Consider the following 19,181-nt stretch of genomic DNA (forward strand, 5'->3'; position numbering starts at 1 on the left):
CAAAAAAGCAGAAACTTTCAAGAACTAACTCTGTATAGGAATAAGTATATACTAAAAGCTTAACTAAAAAAGCAGGGTGTTTAATTACAGCATGAACATTTTCATCACTCTTGATGCAATTTAATTCAAATGTGGACAAAATGCGTAATAATGCTTTAAAAATGTAGTTAATTTTATCTAAAGCATGCTGCTTATGTTTGCCAAATGATTAACTCATACTTTAAAAAAATAATTCATTCTAATCTATAATAATATTCTATCAGTATGGAATTAAGGATAATTGCTTAATAAGAAACACATAAAATGCACATTATCATAAGGCCAGAGTTATACTTCATGCGACACGACGCATGCTGCAGTGGACGCTCCTGCTACGCAGGCGCTGTAGTGTTTATACTTGCGCGTGTTCTTTGCGTAAATCTGGAGGAATCCACCAGGTGGCAGTGCGAGATATCGCGGTGAGAACATGTCCGGCCTCTCTGTTTTGTGAATTGCCTAAAACACCTATTAAATTCCGATAACACCTTACCGCAATATCTCTGAAAAGGATGTTTATTGATTAAATCCATAAATCCAGGGATGTGTGTGTCCATTCCAGGAAGCATTGGGCACGAGTGAGAAACAGTCCCTTGACGAGGCCTCAGCTCATCGCAAGGTGAATACAAGCACACACATACACTAGCGTCATTTTAGCGGCACCAAATCCCCAAATCCCTTTTGTGCCATTTATTTTTTATTGTTTAACTTTACCTGCTGTCAGGTCCAAGAAGCTCGTAGCGATTAAAAACTGGGATGATGTTTACGACCGCCTGCTTTACGATAAAGTAAACTACGAGGTTAAAGTGGACATTGCGAGATTAAAGCCGAAATTTCCACTTTAATCGCAAAATACACGTTTTCACCGTGTCCTTTATTTTTTTCTCAGTGGCTCAAATATAACGCTATACATTATGTTGCTGTTGTTAAGTTGCAAAAATTAAAAAATAAAAAAGACATATATAAATGACACGATACATTTTAAAAGTCTCACATACTATCTTTTGTGCCGTCTATTTTTTTTTTTGCAACTTCACATCGGCAACATAATGTATAGTGCTGTATTTGAGCCATTCATCAAACAGGAAAGTGCGCACATCGATCCCCGAAGGATCTCCATAGAGGCTTGCTGTCACATGTAGATAGTAAACAGAGACTCTGACGTCACGTTCCGACTTTTAGCACACTGCGCCCTCCGACTTTTTGCTGGTACTGCAACTTGCGCACGCGTCGCGTTAATTTCTGAGGACCTGCTCAGAGGACGCGTGAAATGAACGCTGGGAACGCGTGGCAGCCATGATGCAGGCGCGTACGCGTTCTGAGCGTGAAGTATAAATGAGCCCTAAGACTGACAGGGATAGTCTTGCTATCATCAAAGGCATTATTATTAGGGGCAGATCCAAGACCTCCTGGAAGAATTTTCTTTGTCAGGTTCCTAGGAGGGTTGGGTAAAGTCAGTATGTTGCTCCTGCAACCCTTGACTGGAAATGTTAAATGAAAATGACAATGAATAAGATCGTAAGTGTATATGTAAAAAAAAAAAAAAAAAAGAGGTTATCACTTAAACTCATTTGGCTATCTAATACATTAGTTATCTGGTTAAGACAACTGGACAAGTTTAAAAGCATTGTTGAATGTTGCCATTATAGGCTTCTACTTCAACTACTTGACTCAGTAATAGATTCCCATAACTCTTTGTATAAAGTGCCTCTTTGCTTTAGTCTTAACTACAATAAACTTTAATTTCCATCACAGTCTAACCATGAAAGGCAAGAGAAAAGAGATTCAGCAAACACAGTCCATCCATGGTCAGACAGAAGACAGGCTCACTCAAGGATTTGAGTTAATTTTTGGAGGTGGCCATCTCATACACTTCGCCACCTGACAAGCTCTGGGATAGAAGCGGACGGGACAGTCATGAGGGAGTAACTTGGATGAGGTGAAATAAATCTTTGCTCATCTGGGAGACTCTGGGCGAAAAAGAAAGATTAAAAACGACTACCATTATCAGAAGTGTCAGCACAGTTTGGACTTTGTAGGTAGTATGCATCAAAGGTTTTTTTTTTGTGTTCTTTGCATACTGTATACGAAGGTGTGTTTTTGCGTTTATGGATTCGATTGTTGCCATTTATGTTTATGTAGTTTTATAAGATTAATTTAATACAGTTACGTCTTGTTTATTTCTCTCTGTCATTTTGTTGATATGATGCAAATTATATATTTCTTAATCTATCGATATCGTAGAAAGGGGTCTGAGGGAGGTTTAAGGCTGACTTACTATCTGACATAAATACACCACCAAAAGTGTGGTGACGTTCAGTGTTGGGTATCGGGATAGGCTGAAGCATTATAAGGTCTCCAACGAAACTTCTCTGTTCAAAACTAAAGATGTTTTATTACATTGTTATCAGGTGGAAAAAGTATTAAGAATATTGCAGAACATATCCTTAATTCTGGGACACCCAGAAAATGCTTCAAAAGTAACTAGTACCTCTAAATAACTTTCAGAACCCATGGCATAGTCTTCTCCGTATTCTGATGTCATCAGTTCTTCAGTGGGACTCTCCAGCTATAATTTAAAGCAATGGATACATTAACAAAGACAAACATGCAACTCTAGTACTGACAATGTGGACTCAAGCGGAGGACTGAACTGCAATGTTGCAGGTTCAATTTACAAATTTAACTCCTGTAGTTGGTGGGAGTATTGTGCTATAGTCCTTTATTTTTACAGTAATATGGAAACTACAGGTGCCGGTCATAAAATTAGAATATCATGACAAAGTTGATTTATTTCAGTAATTCCATTCAAAAAGTGAAACTTGTATATTAGATTCATTCATTACACACAGACTGATGTATTTCAAATGTTTATTTCTTTTAATTTTGATGATTATAACTGACAACTAATGAAAGTCCCAAATTCAGTATCTCGGAAAATTTGAATATTGTGAAAAGGTTCAATATTGAAGACACCTGGTGCCACACTCTAATCAGCTAATTAACTCAAAACACCTGCAAAAGCCTTTAAATGGTCTCAGTCTAGTTCTGTAGGCTACACAATCATGGGGAAGACTGCTGACTTGACAGTTGTCCAAAAGACGACCATTGACACCTTGCACAAGGAGGGCAAGACACAAAAGGTCATTGCTAAAGAGGCTGGCTGTTCACAGAGCTCTGTGTCCAAGCACAATAATAGAGAGGCGAAGGGAAGGACAAGATGTGGTAGAAAAAAGTGTACAAGCAATAGGGATAACCGCACCCTGGAGAGGATTGTGAAACAAAACCCATTCAAAACTGTGGGGGAGATTCACAAAGAGTGGACTGCAGCTGGAGTCAGTGCTTCAAGAACCACCACGCACAGACCTAAGCAAGACATGGGTTTCAGCGGTCGCATTCCTTGTGTCAAGCCACTCTTGAACAAGAGACATCGTCAGAAGCGTCTCGCCTGGGCTAAAGACAAAAAGGACTGGACTGCTGCCGAGTGGTCCAAAGTTATGTTCTCTGATGAAAGTAAATTTTGCATTTCCTTTGGAAATCAAGGTCCCAGAGTCTGGAGGAAGAGAGGAGAAGCACAGAATCCACGTTGCTTGAGGTCCAGTGTAAAGTTTCCACAGTCAGTGATGGTTTGGGGTGCCATGTCATCTGCTGGTGTTGGTCAATTGTGTTTTCTGAGGTCCAAGGTCAACGCAGCTGTCTACCAGGAAGTTTTAGAGCACTTCATGCTTCCTGCTGCTGACGAACTTTATGGAGATGCAGATTTCATTTTCCAACAGGACCTGGCACCTGCACAAAGTGCCAAAGTTACCAGTACCTGGTTTAAGGACCATGGTATCCCTGTTCTTGATTGGCCAGCAAACTCGCCTGACCTTAACCCCATAGAAAATCTATGGGGTATTGTGAAGAGGAAGATGCAATACGCCAGACCCAACAATTCAGAAGAGCTGAAGGCCACTATCAGAGCAACATGGGCTCTCATAACACCTGAGCAGTGCCACAGACTGATCGACTCCATGCCACGCCGCATTGCTGCAGTAATCCAGGCCAAAGGAGCCCCAACTAAATATTGAGTGCTGTACATGCTCATACTTTTCATGTTCATTCCTTTCAGTTGGCCAACATTTCTAAAAATCCTTTTTTGCATTGGTCTTAATGGATATTCTAATTTTCTGAGATACTGAATTTGGGACTTTCATTAGTTGTCAGTTATAATCATCAAAATTAAAAGAAATAAACATTTGAAATACATCAGTCTGTGTGTAATGAATGAATCTAATATACAAGTTTCACTTTTTGAATGGAATTACTGAAATAAATCAACTTTGTCATGATATTCTAATTTTATGACCAGCACCTGTATGATCTGAAAACATATAGGACTACATAGAAGATGGAGGCAATAGCCACTTAAGACACTAAAAAATACAAAGTACAGCCAGAAAGCTAACTGAAGAGGTGTCCTCCATTGATAACAGAGGATGGTTAATTTACATAGGAAATGAATTTCCCCAATACCACTAAACCATTATCATGAGTTTATCAGTTATTTTCTGGTGTGCCTCCCAAATCTTTTTCTTTCTCTCTTTATAGTCATTGATATACTTTGAAGAGACTCATTCTTCTCACGCCATCTGCTACCATATACAACCACATCAGCTTCAGCCACTCTCTTAGCCTTATATTCTCCATCTCCATCACATTGCATCACTTCACCCAATCATCTCATGCCCAGAACAAGTTAGTATGTTCATCCTCCACCTTCCCAGGAATGAAACCAAACTTAATTTTGTTTTCATTTGATTTCCAATTCTTTTCTCTATTACTCTGTGAACCACCTTTATTACTTACTCCAAAAGCCTAATTGCTTGACATGATGCACACTCCAAAGGATTGCCCTTTCCTTTGTAAACTAGAATGAGTATACTTTTTAATCTTCAAGAATCCTCCTTTCACACTCAATCACACTGAACCACTGGAGATTCTACTGCATTCACAATTGCTGTGAACACTAAAGTTGGGAAGCTGCTTTAGCTACCTTCATCTTTTCCAACTTTTTTAGACGTTCAACTAGGTCTTTATTTTCTCACCATGGAACCATTCACCTTCCGTTCACTTTATTCGGAAACATCTCTATAAATTTCTTCTACTTATCCTTAATCAAGTATTTTTCAAGTTTAGTCCTGGAGGAGCCAGACCGATTCAGGCTTTTATCCCACTGAATTCACAATCGGTGTGTCATTCTTACTTTTAACTTGGCTAATTGTTTAACTATTTGGTTTATACATACATATTTTTTGGCACAGGTTTAAATGATTGTTTCATATGCCGTTTTCTTTTTAACTTCTCCAACTTCTATAAAAAAAGGATGAATTAAAAAGAGAATGGCAAAGAAACATAGGCAAAACTGGAGTTTTGGCAAAAATACTCAAAAAAAAGTTTAAGTATCTGTAAGAGGATAAAAAAGTAAAGCTCACTAAACAATGAGGTAATTTTAAATTAAGATGCACCTATTGTAAAATTGCTTGGTACAAAAACCCACAGCCATACTGTTCTCCGAGTACTAAATCTAGGAACCACTTAATCTGGGTTCTATTAAATTAAAATGTTCCCTTCGGTATTTTTTTCTAAGTATTTTGCATCTACCCTAGATCTTTCTTTTGAATTCTGTTTCATGATCCTGAATACATTATTCATTCATTCCTTTATTTGCAACTCTCTTGGTTAGCTTTAAGCATTTCTCTTTGCACCCTTATAGACCACACATCATCTTATTCCTCCTCTTTTCCTAAAATACCTTCTCTACTACACATCATATGGTAAATTAAGCTTTACTTATCCCACAGATGTCAGACAATTTTATGAAAAACATTTTGTTAGGTTAGACATGTTGGCAAAGAAACTAGTGGAACATCTTATGACATTCTGATCTTCATTGCAAATGAAAATTTTGCTTGTAAATTTGCATAATCTAAAAATCTTGATTCAATCTCAAATTCTCCAGCTTCCCTTGTAAACAATGTGTGGAAAAATACAGCATCAGCATTACAAATATGGTCACATACTGGATGGTTTACAATCGGAAGGTTTTCTAACTCCTAAGAATATGAACATAATGCATCCCAGGTTACTTATTCTTACTCAGAATAGGTATTCAGCACTGAGCAGCTCATCCTTTGAGGGTAAAAATAACAAATTGTGGAGTCCATAATTCATTATGTTACATCTCCTAACTATGAAAAACACAGGGTTTTCCAGGTTCCATTGAAAACAAATTGACTAAATTTGCCTATAATCACATTTATCTGACACTACATTTCAGCACCAATAATATTTTTTCTTGAATCACGGGCATCAAAGTGGTACTTCATGTCTATGTGCAAACAAACTAAAAAAAAAATCTCAGAACATACAATATCTCTGCAAAAAGAAAGAACTAGGTGATTAATTTAAAATAATATACTGCACTCCTTTCACACCTGGATTGGATCTAAAAGCAGAGATTATGTCAATAACATGTAATTTTTTAAATTTTTATTTATCTAAGACGTCTCCACCCTAACTGGAGGCAATTGTTTTATTCAAGATTATGTCAACAAAACTGCCTAGCTGACTATCTGGAGAACTGCCAGACTCCAGTTCAATGACTGTAAACTGTCAGCTGTTCAGTAATCCATATTTAGTTTTGCTCTGATTTATATCCAATATACACATGCCTCAGAAACTTATTTGTAACTGATTTTGAAGCTAGCAGAATTTAAAACTGTGACCACCACAAAAAATTCCCTAACGTAAACTAACCAAACCCAAATCTATTAGACTGTAAATATTATGAAGACATCAGAATTGTTGACAATTAACCAGCAATACCCTTTTTAATGGTAAATGAAAAAGAAAGTGCCAAAAGAGATGCGATGTAGATTTATTGCCAATGTTTGTTGACATGTGAACAGAAACAAACTCAAATTTTCAGAGTATACTACTTGCTGACAACACACAAACAAAAAAAGGGAATAAGAGAGCTTGCAAATTTAGCAGAAAACTAATTTGACATCTGAGTTAATCAAATCCAAACAAAAAAAAAAAATCTTTGTTTTCCTTTTAGTGAAAGTATTTATCAGAGTAGATCCAATCTTTCTTAAAGTATAATGAAATAAAATATATCAAAACGTAGAATAAAATCAATATCATTAACTGCTAAAGTAATACCAAAAACTCTAAAGCTTTAATTGAAAAATGTTTTAATCAATAACAAATCTAAAATTATTCACAATGTGAATTACATTTTATTTGGATATACCAAGGGGAGAAAGTATGGTAATGTATGAGATACTCACCTTTGGTGGGTAAAGAAGATTTAAGTTCTGATAAAGACGAAAGTTTATGAAACCAAGAAGAGTTGTGTAAAATTCAGTAAATGTGGCCATTACTCTGTAATCTACATCAGTTGGATGCTGCAAGTTAAAAAAAAAAAATGAAAATGAAATTAAAAAATACAGCCAATTCTATTCAACAACTTAAAAAAAAAAACCATGTTATGAAAAGTTACTGCTGTGCTAAAGTTGTTTTTTTGAATACTAAAATTACCTCTGGAACCATTATCAGAAAAAAATACTGTATTCATTTTATAAAAATTGTATTCTACATGATACTTGCTGCAAAACTCTCACTTAATACTGGTAAGAATTTTTGACCGCTAGGATTTGAGTTCATACACCATTACATGCACCTGGCATGAAGAACTATAGTCCTAATATATTTTCCTCCACCAGTTTAGCAGACGCAAGAGCAGCCTCTGCTTGGCAAGCAACTTAAGCCCTCCTATAGGACATTCAGAAATAATAAAAACAAAGCCACAGCTGTAGGTCAATTGCTAATTGCATCATCCATAAGGCTAGGTCTTTGATGCAATATGCAAAAAAGTCAACAATGAAACGCTGATCATTCATTAGCACAAAACACATAAAACTTAAGCCATTTTCTTTCAATAAAGTGCACCTGAACTTATGTACCAGACATGCTAACAATTAAATGCAACAAAAACAGAATACATAAAAACAGAACATACAGATGGTCCCTTGTCAACCCTTGCCTCATTCTCACACAGACCATCCAAATCACTGAGGTGTTATTTTTCTAATCTATGAATTCTTGGGCTAAACTGGCGTATCTACCCATTTATTATTTACTTATTTAAAGAGGTTTTGTAAAAAAACATATTTTCCCTGCAGTCAAATAAAGTTCTACCTATATAGATATCTATATATCTAAACTGAGCTCAGGAGATTCTACCATGCTTTGAAATTTGTGTAGATTTCATTATATTCATATGCAGTGAGTGATTCAAGTGTTTTATACTTTTGTTTTCAGCACAAACTCAGGAAGGTAAGGGTCATGTGCATCTTTCTATTTGTTCTAACAACACCTCAGCTGCATAGAGTAGTTTTGAACAAGCAAAGGCATATTATGAAAATACACACTAACCAATTATGACGAATGTTTTTGATTTTTGATTATTAGTCACCAAGGTCTTGAGTGTGCAAAGATGACATGTTTCAGCACATTCAATCAAATAATAAATATCAAAAACTATTCACATCACAACTTTTTTTTCCCCAGCAATGGCCTTCCACAAATATTTACAAGCTAATCAAGCCTGACCCCAAGGTACACATTGGCATTTCACTGCTTTGCCCAGGTTACAGTCCACCTCTCTCTATTCCAGAAGTACCCAATCAGTAAAGCAGGAAGAAAGAGCAGAAAAAAAAAAAAGAAAAACTTTTTTGGGAATATCTACTGAAACTACTCCAATAAACTATATAAACAATTTGCAATTCACAAACAAATGCCTTAAAAGTGCCTTTTGTTTGTCCACAGCAGACATCAACAAAACTTCTTACGCCACTACTCAAAACACCCTTCTTATACCATTTCTCAAAACAGTTTCTATTAAGCAATTTACAATATGCATCCACATCTTTACAAGCAATAGAATCAGACTGCCTAACAATAATGGAAACAAATCGATGATTCTGAAACCTCGCACTAACCATTTACGCAGACGTTCAAACACATGGAAACTTCTTTGGCATTTCTATTCCAGTACAGGTTGGCAGGACAATTTTGCTGATTACATCAAATAATAGCCTATTTTAGCGAAGTTATGAACTAGTAAAACTTACATGTGACATGCACATGCATACACACAGACTAGACTGACATAGCGCACACACACATTTGCTGTAATCATCCAGTGGTCAAATCTGGTCATGAGTGGGCACGACCATGAGTGACATCTTGGATGAGCTGGTGTCCTGTATAGACTTCTATATTGAACCCAGTGCTGTCAGGACAAGCTCCAATGCATTGGGTCTTGGGTACTTCCTTTGTGTCTCCAAACTTTGCTCTTACCATCATTCTGACACAGGTTCATCGTTATCTCATATGTGGAGAAGAACTTTTTTCAGAATTCTGCAGACTCTTAAGTACTTTTTCACAAACTATAATCTGGTCATCCCATTTTTGTGACTAAGGGTTTGCATCTTGCAGTGTGACTTCTATATTTCTGTTCATGAAGTCTTCTGCTGACTCATGCATATCTGTCTCCTCAAGAACGTTTCTGATCCGTCAGACAGACATTTGGTAATGTTTCTTAATCATAACGAATATTATTAGCAGTGGATGTCTTCTATGGCCCAGGAGTCCCTTTGCAATTACTGACCTCACCAGTGTGTTCTCTCTTTTTAATGATGTTCCAGACAGTCAATTTAGGACATCTTAAGGTTTCACCAATGTCTCTAATGGTTTTATCCTTGTTTTTCAGTCTTATAATGGCTTCTTTTGACTTTCATGCCATAGCTCTCGTCATTGTTCAACATGAGGACAACTATAGAATCCAAAGCATAGAAGCAAGTCCAGGTGTCTAATGCCTGTTCTAATGAGAAAGTGAAATACACCTAGGTAATCACAAACACCTGTGACAACAATTCCCCCATTTCTGGACACCATAATATTTGAGACAACTATGTAGAAAAAGTGTTTTCATTTCAGCATGGTGTGATTGAAATGTATGCAGATACCCTTAAATTAAAGTCTGCAATGTGCACTTTAATCATGTCTGAAATGTTTGATTTGTAATTTAAACTGTGGAGTAGTGCTGGGCGATATGGAAAAATCATATATCACGATATGGATTATTTTATATCACAATAACGATATATATCACGATATACCACCACAATAAAGTACGTTTCCAGTTATTCTCTGAAAAGTTTGACAAAAATATCATTGCATACTTTTTTTTGCAACTTTATTTTGAAGTGACATTTAACTGAACTGTCACAAAACCACAAGATGGAGTTTCTTTGCTAAAAGTTCATTTTTATTCTTGATTATCACTTATATAAAGGGTAGAGTATGCATTGCATAGCGACAAGACATTATCATTCATTTGTCATAGCCTATTTAGTGCAATATTTTCTTTAGTAATTGATAAAATTAGGTTAGAAACGATAGAAACGATAGAAGAGAAATAGGACGATAGACACTTTTCTATCGTCCCCACGATATAGATCATCATATTGCCCAGCACCACTGTGGAGCAAAGGAGTAAATAAAGGAAAAATGTGTCTTTGCCCTAAACATTATGGAGAGCATTATATAGGTCTTCAGGAAAGTTGGATGTTAATCCATACAGACACAGGGAGGCTGTGCAAACTCACATGGAAAATGATTAACCTGGGAAAATAAATGCATTAAATATGTGTAACTCTTGGTGTAATTCACCAAGAGTTAATATGTATTAGTATAACTAAAATATTATATGTTTTATTAACATTTCTTATAAAGATTAAATAAAGGGGTTTTAAAAGAGGACAAAAAAAAGTCACCTTCACTCATTCTGAACCAAATTCATAGTTGCAGCAAAGTAGGGAAAGTGAAGAGCTTATGCAAAACCAAGAAAGGCAGTGATATGGTTTAGAAATGAACCCACAAAATAATGACAGCGGCAAAAAATATTAGAAATATCCAATCAATATTGCTTATAGTGCAGAATGATGTGAGAACATGAGACATTACAAGTGGCAACTGAGAAACTTTTCAAAGCATCGGAAGGCAGCAAATAATCAGTGACCTTTACAAGCAAAAGATAAAGAAAACAATACAATTAGTATGTTTAGGATCAGAATGGAGTATGCATGCTGTGGTAATCTTTAATACTGTTGCAGATATTACACGGAATTTATGCTTGATTGTATTTGCATAGACACTGATTATTATTTTTTTAACTATCACAATTAACTCCTTGGTGGTTATTACAATTAAACCTAAGCTAGACCTAGGGCGAGTATAATGATCTGCTTTACATCATTAAGCCCGAATGACTCTTGCGAAAGTATTCTTCTCCCATCTACTGGATGAAATAACATCATGCTGTGAAAAAAAATATATTGCTATGCATTCTGCCACTTTATGGTACCCTCTATCGTAAATCATCAATATTAATGAGTGGGGCAGAGCCTTCAACCAAAAACACAATGGAAACTTAAAATCAGTAAAGCCACTTTTAGAACAAACTAAAACTAAACCATTGCTAAATATGAGTGACAGTGATGATTATGTGAGTCGGTCATCATATACCAACATGGACAGTGAAAATCATGCACATGACACTGCAAGGCCAAACGACCGTGACATGCCCAATGAATTCAATCGCGTGAAAGTTCACTGTGGCCTTGCACTGTGGATGTGTACAATTACACAATGGGTGCATCAATAGCATGGTTCAGCCCCTGACATTATACCATCTCTTGGACAAGGAACAGAAAAAAATATTAGGAAAGTATGCAAAGAAACTGCCTTTTACTGTCCATATTGCAACATTGGGCTATGCATTGTTGACTTTTTCAAAACATGCCGCACAAAGTATGTGTACTAAATCTGCATTAGTACAGCATTGGACACTAGACATGTAACTGTGAGGGTAGCATGTAAACAAAGAGTTAACCACTTCTATATTATTGACTTTGTGCCTGGGGTTTGAATTCCACAATCAGTCACTGAGTAGCATTAGTATGTTCTCCACGTTTGTTTTATTTCTTTCTTTGTAGTCTAAAGAGTTTTCTTCTGCATCCCAAAAGTCAAAGTTTGAATACAGATGACCTGGACTGGAACCACAGAGTACAGCCTCAGTTGCAATTACCTGTACACTTTGTGACCGACATGTGACCAAATGGCTAGTCCCAAATGGAGTGGTAAGTCTACGCATGAATGTATAATGAGTAGGAAATGACAGGCAGATAGCCATTCTATTTTATCATAAGCAATTTTAGGAAAAAACAAAAACACCATCTAAGGCAGTTACACTACACTACAGCCCAACAGCTACAGATAACTAATTTTAACTCTTGGCCTGACCATAGTGAGTGAGTGAGTGTGTAAATGTTCACTGAAAGGGACTTGCATTCAGTCTAGAGCTGATGTATGCAATACATCAGTTGCTGCTGGATTAGGCTCTGGCTTTTGTAGTGTCCATCCTGAAATACAGTAGGGGAGTTCAGTAACTGGATATATGGACATTTTAAGAAGTAAATTTTGAATTACAAGAAAAACAGCAGTTACAGATTTAATTAAATAAGACTTAGCATATTTCTGTTACTTACATCATGGGCAAACTGGTATGGAATAAGCCAGGTTATAGGCTGTCCCAAAACCTCAGCCTGGTAGTAAATTCCACGAATGGACAGAAATACCTGAGGAAAAATAAAAAACCATGAACTACCCCTTAACAAACAGTACATATTAAATGAGTCACAGGAAGTAGAAGTGTAAACTTTGTTTTACTCTTTGGAAAATGTTGCTTGTAAACTGTTTAAACATACAGTAGGCTTTAATCAAATACAGTGGAACCTCGGGTCACGACCGTCATTTGTTCCAAAACTCTGGTTGCAACCCGAAGTTATTTCCCCCATAGGATTGTATGTAAATACAATTAATCCGTTCCGGACCATATAAGCTCTATGTAAATATATATATATATTTTTTAAAGATTTTAAAGCACAAAAATAGTTAATTATACCATAGAACGCACAGGGTAATAGTAAACTAAATGTAAAAAACATTGGATAACACTGAGAAAAACCTTGAACAGGGAAAAATAACCTTGCAGCCTCTTTAAAAACAAGCCCGGTGCATTCTTTAACTGCCTTCTCGGCCTTATTGCCTTCCTTAACTGCCTTCTCGCGTGCTCGCTCTCTCTTGCTCACTGCACAGGGAGAGACTGAACATGTGTAGAAATCGGCGCGTACAAACCGGAAGGAAAACTGGCTTGTTTGTCACCAGAGTGTGTGGTCGTGAACAGATGCAAAAGTTTGGCAAACTTTTTGATCATAACCCGATTTGTACGTGGTCCGAGACAGTCGTGACCCATGGTTCCACTGTACATCAGCTTAATCAAAATCATTATGATTGAAATGATCATCAAAGCTCGAGATGGAGTCAATCCTCTATTTTTGCTATAAATTTAAATGCTTAACTTTCTTTTATTGATTTCATTATAATTTGCCCTTTCTTTGTGCAGCTTGCTCCCTTCATTGTATCTTAATAGTGTTAATTAAAAACATCCAACCAAACAACATAATGGTTTACTTAAACAATTACAACAGCTGGAAAAATAGAATGAAAATCAAGATGAAAATATTGTTTAAAAGAAAAAAAATGCATTACTCCCATATAACTGCTTAGTACATCTTAATTTTTTTGAACTAAACATTTCTATATTGGTCCCAAAACACAGAATCTGGGAAATAACAGTTCACTTAATTATCCCAGGATTCCAATTAAAAGCAGAAGCTGGTTGGAACAAAAACCTGCAGCCAGAGTGGCTTCCCAGAACAGAGTTTAAAAACCCCTGATCTTGAGGAAGACACAATAATGTTGCTTGTAGGAAGCCTAGTTTAGCCAGCAAAACAGATTTTTGTGGCATTACACAGTTTCAAATGGGAAAATCTAACAGTACACTTCCAATGGCTAATGAAATGCAGCAGGCTGTGGCAGTGTGTTGGCTGCAAACAAATGTGAAAAAGAATCTTTAGTGGTAAAACATTCCCAGACATAAAAAATAGTCTCACACAAATGAAACCACTTGTTTTGCTGCAAAAGAAAAAAATAGTCTGGACATTTCCCCATATATGACAACAGTATCAAATTGTTACAAAAAATAACCCTTAATAAAGTCAAGACTGCACAACAGATTCTTTGATGGTGGAATATTGTGGTGGTCAGATTTACATTTACATGATGCTTTCATAGAAACCGAGAGAAGAAAAAAAAAAACTTGTAACTTAACTGTGTAAAGTGTCTATTTAATGTGATTCTGAATACATAAGCCAAACTGCAAGTTCAGCTAATTTATTGAAAATTGCTTTTAAGGAAAGTGTGTGTGTGTGTGTGTGTGTGTGTGTTATTTGCACAACCAGAGCCAGAAGTGCTACTAAATATTTAATCTATTTATTTTAAATGTATTTTATAAATGTTATATAAAAATCTATAATTGCTTAAAATATCCACAAGTAGTCCATTTTTTTAAATATACATTTCTGAAACTTTTATTCAAATGTGTATTTGGTGAAAAGTTCCAACTCATGCACTTTGTGTTTAATTTCAAATGACATTTTGTTTACAACTCAACTAATCAATCATCAAAATAACTGACAGATTAAATCAATTATAAAAATAAATTGTTAGTTGCAGCCTTACATGGCTAGAATTTTATTTTCTTACTTTCCATACTGCACTGAATCACTTGCCAACCTAAAAGTAAAGCTGATGAGACACCGTATGCTTATGTGGCCGCATTTCTAAAATAATTTTGTAAAATTAATTCCCCAACCCCCATAAAGACATTGTTCGCATTTGTCTAAAGCTAGCATTTAATTATAAGTTTAATCATTCTACCTTTTAACTCGGGTCAAATAATTAATCTCAGTCATTCTTCAAAAGACACTCAAAAACTTGTTACATTAAAAACTATATACTATGTAAACTTCACATATTTAAGGAATGCAAAACAGCAGATAAAAAAAATCTGATAGCTTCTGTCTAATAAAGTTTGTATTTAGAAAAAATAATCAAATAATATGAAATATATGCTACTAATACTAATGAAGTGATGTAAATTTACCCCATACTAACTGCAAAATTTAAAAGTGTGCTATTGCAAAGCATGAAATAAACCAATGTGGTCATGAAATGTTCCCAAGATATTATGAAAGACAAATCTGTTAAAAATATGCCAGGCATACTAGGTAATATAGGAAAAAATGATCTGGTCAAAGAACTTACACAATAGCTAATCAGACAGCAACTTGCAATCCAAGATGAAGGAGTATGTAACACTACCCACATTGTGTAATACTCTTCAGTCAATAATTATTAACACATGCAAAATAGAATTTCCATGCACTCTTTTAAAGCTGATTATCCAGATTGGACATTGGATATCTCTGCATCCACGGTTCTTGAGGCTGATCCTCCAATTAGCTGTGAACCGAAGGCTGCAGGGATCTGTGGTATCCAGGGTGAACTTCTCCAGGTTGGTGGCAAGATTGTCCTCCTGGCATTGTAAGCAATCCTTGCTTCCATTTGGGAGACTGGCCTCATCCCAACTTACTGGAAAATGGGACTTGTTGTGATCTTTACTTTCCTAACAATGCTGTGATCTTTGCAGAGTCAATGGAGGCTCTGGTCGAGCTCTAAAGAGAGTGAGCGAAGAATTTGAATGTCTGGCCTTATGAATGTCCTGGATAAAAACCAAGATCCAGGCCTTTAATGACCTCTTAGGCACAGCCATCAGCAGTGTGCCTACCTGTGGAGAGACTGTCGATCTTGTCGAGAGGTTTACTTACCTTGGCAGTGACATTCATGTCTCTGGTGACTCTTCCTATTAAGTCAGTAGATGGATTGGGAGAGCATGGGGGGGGTCATGAGGTCTTTGGAGAGGGGTGTGTGATGCTCTCGGTATCTATGTAAAAGGACAAAGGTCCAAGTATTGAGTCCTGGAGCTTACTGTCTTGCTATATGGTTGTGAGACATGGACACCATCCACTGACCTGAGATGAAGACTGGACTCATTTGGTACTTTGTCTCTTTGGAGAATCCTTGGGTACCACTGGTTTGACTTTGTGTCGAATGAGCGGTTGCTGATAGGAGTCCCGAATGAGTATATTCCCCAAGGGTCATCCGGCTCGCAGGATCCTCATTGTTTAGGACCCGAGTGGCTGGAACAGGTGAACGGGACACCCACTTAACCACGGCAGATAGAGGGTCATTTCCAAAGGGTTGAACTGGACCGTGTGTCTGCCTGGGGGGCTGCCAATCAGGATCCTGGGCTGTTTTGTCATGTGGTGGGTGCGGCAACACCCTGTACCAATGTATGCTCCCCAACCTGACCTCACCTGTACTCTGTACTCATGATAATAAATGATCCTATAATCCAATGTTACTATTTCAATATGTAGAAGAAAAAGCAAAACAGTGTAATGACACAAGAGAAGCTGAAAGTGACAGTGTGAACTCAAATGGTGAACATGAACTTGACAGAACAATGATATCTTAACCGTTTCTACTTCACAGAATATACCATGAGTCATATACATTGCACATTTAGAGAACCAAACTCTAAAAACGTATCCGTTTCTACTTCATAGAATATGCCACGAGTCGTGTACATAGCACATTTAGAGAACCAAGCTCTAACACTGAAAGTTATTTATTTTGTTTGGTACACTAATGCTCTATAATGACTAAGCACTTAGTAAAACAACAAGACACTACATAAATTCTGCTTCTAAAATTGGATGCATTAATAAGTAAATTTCAGATGCATTCAAAGTTATCATTAAAAATGGCAATCAAAAGAATGCAGAAGCCATTATCAGAAGGGTTATTTAAACCTTTCACAAACAAAGCTCTAACTCTAATCAAGAAACTTTAACTTGGGACCTAATTTCATTGAAAAAAATCAGGAACACATGGAACATACTTTAGGAACTTCAAACACAGTACACAAACCTAAAATGTGATATGTTTAAAACTAAGCCGATGCTTACAGGTAGGATGTTTTAAAAACAATTGGCTAATTATTAAGATTAGGTCTATTTTGTAAGAAGTTTAAAAAAAAAAAAAAACCCTTTCTAAAATAACTATTTAATAAATATTGGTCAATTAAATTTAGATGAGATCAACTTTATGCATGTACCAGCAAAAATGTAAAACAAAGATACATATTCAAAGGACAAATAAATAAATAAATATTCTGCAGAAACGGCTAAATGAATTTGTATCAGCATTTAGTTTGGGATGCAGGAAAGAAACACTGAATATCCTGACAGCAGCAAACAAAAAAGACCTACAGAAGTGTTTTTAGTACACTGCCTTCTGAAGAAGATGGATGGAATTTTTTACAATGGCATCCAATTTTGCCACCATCCTCTTTTTTTCCATAGCAACTTCCAATGTAAAGACGGGCCCCATAATTGATAAAATTTCCATTTCCAAACACCTCTTAGCTATTTTGCTTTTATATGAGATTAGCATATGTGAAATATTCTAATTACAAAATAAAAAACACCTTCCAAATTAAAAAAGAAAGAAAAGATAGTACACCTTTCTGAGGGAGCGGGAGTAGATAATGTAATTCATCCATTCCACTGTAAGACGGCGGCAAAGCTGAATTGTTTGAACGTGACATTTTCCTGTACGAGCAAATGTAGAAAACAGGAAACACATACAAAGGGCATCATCCAGATCACGGAGGGCATCAATGAAAGTAGGATACCTGGGAACAAGGAAACAAAGCATGCAAGAAGAATTAATACAAAACAACAAAGCTATTATACAGTAAACTTCTCAAGATAATGTGAGACAGAAATAGGCAAACAATGTAGAAGAACAATCAATCACATAGATCAGAGGACTAGAAAGCTAATCCTGGAGCAACATAGTAGCTGCATATTTTTACTCAAACCTATTTTCCTAATTAGAAATTATTGCTATAAACATACACTTTTCTCTTAATTTTACACTCCTCACTTATTTAAATGATCTATCTTTCAAAAGGCAGATTATAATGGCATACTACTTAACACTAGAATTACCAGAGCCTACGAAAAAACTCGTAATTCCATCCCACCTTAAATCGCTTCTTAAATCCCTTGACACCTCTCCGCCAGCGTCCTTTGTCTTCTAAATGTGCTGATAAAGAGAAGCTAGAAGCAGCCAGCTATTCCATCCCCCCACCAATTTAGAACGTGCACGAACTTCTCTCAGCTCATGCCTTGATTGAGTATCTGGGAGTGAAGTGGAGTTTTAGAGTGGAAATAATAGATCGTTATTTGGAACGCTTGCATTTCATGTCTGTTCCGTTTCTACAGTAATCTGTGTAAACACATTGTTAAAACAGAAACGTTTTTTATATTCTAGTAGTAGATGACAAAATGTAGGCATAAACTATATAATGTATAAAACCTAAAGTCCAAATATCAAAGAAACATTTTCACAAAAGGTACAAATAACACACAATTGCGCTTTTATTCAAAAATATAACTGCAGAAACAAAAAGCCGCCTTAAAATGCGACATTGACAGCGGTTTATTGTAACTGCCTCCGTGGTGCACTAGAATCAGTTCTTGCTTGGGAATCAAAAGGTTGCGAGTTCGATTCTGCACCGTTCCGTTTTGAGAAGTAAACTGCTCTTAGTCTTACTATTTTAGAACAAAAGCGTACATTTGATTTCAGTCTGTAACAGCTGGTGTAATTTATGATCCTTATAAAGGTTAGCTTTGTTTTTTTTTTAATTCACTTTTCATTCTCTCAGTCGCATTCAGAATCAATCCATACAACCCCATCTGACACGGCCGTTTTCACATAAAGACGCGCTATAGCTCTGCAGTGTACCACAATGCATACTTAGGGCTCATTTATACTTCACACGACGCGACGCATGCTGCAGCGGACGCTCCTGCTACACAAGCATTGAAGTGTTTATACTTGCGCGCGTACTTTACGTAAATCTGGAGGAGTCCACCAGGTGGCAGTGTGAGATATTATCACGGTGAGAACATGTTTGGCTTCTCTGTGTTGTGAATTGC

The 19,181-nt window shown here is 36.4% G+C and overlaps 1 protein-coding gene across 1 annotated transcript in view; it reads right to left on the reverse strand.

Annotated features, from left to right (window-relative positions):
* pes (pescadillo) overlaps positions 1 to 19,181 on the reverse strand; it is an 80,768-nt gene that overhangs the window by 18,125 nt on the left and 43,462 nt on the right. Inside the window, exons 5-8 of the mRNA XM_039770761.1 lie at positions 17,698 to 17,869; positions 12,696 to 12,785; positions 7,371 to 7,487; positions 2,528 to 2,605 (exon numbers count right to left, since the gene is read on the reverse strand). Coding sequence (XP_039626695.1) covers positions 2,528 to 2,605; positions 7,371 to 7,487; positions 12,696 to 12,785; positions 17,698 to 17,869 — 457 coding nt within the window. The remainder of the gene's footprint in view (positions 1 to 2,527; positions 2,606 to 7,370; positions 7,488 to 12,695; positions 12,786 to 17,697; positions 17,870 to 19,181) is intronic.

This window comes from Polypterus senegalus, chromosome 12 (assembly GCF_016835505.1).
Source record: "Polypterus senegalus isolate Bchr_013 chromosome 12, ASM1683550v1, whole genome shotgun sequence".
In the NCBI taxonomy this organism is placed as follows: Eukaryota; Metazoa; Chordata; class Cladistia; order Polypteriformes; family Polypteridae; genus Polypterus; species Polypterus senegalus.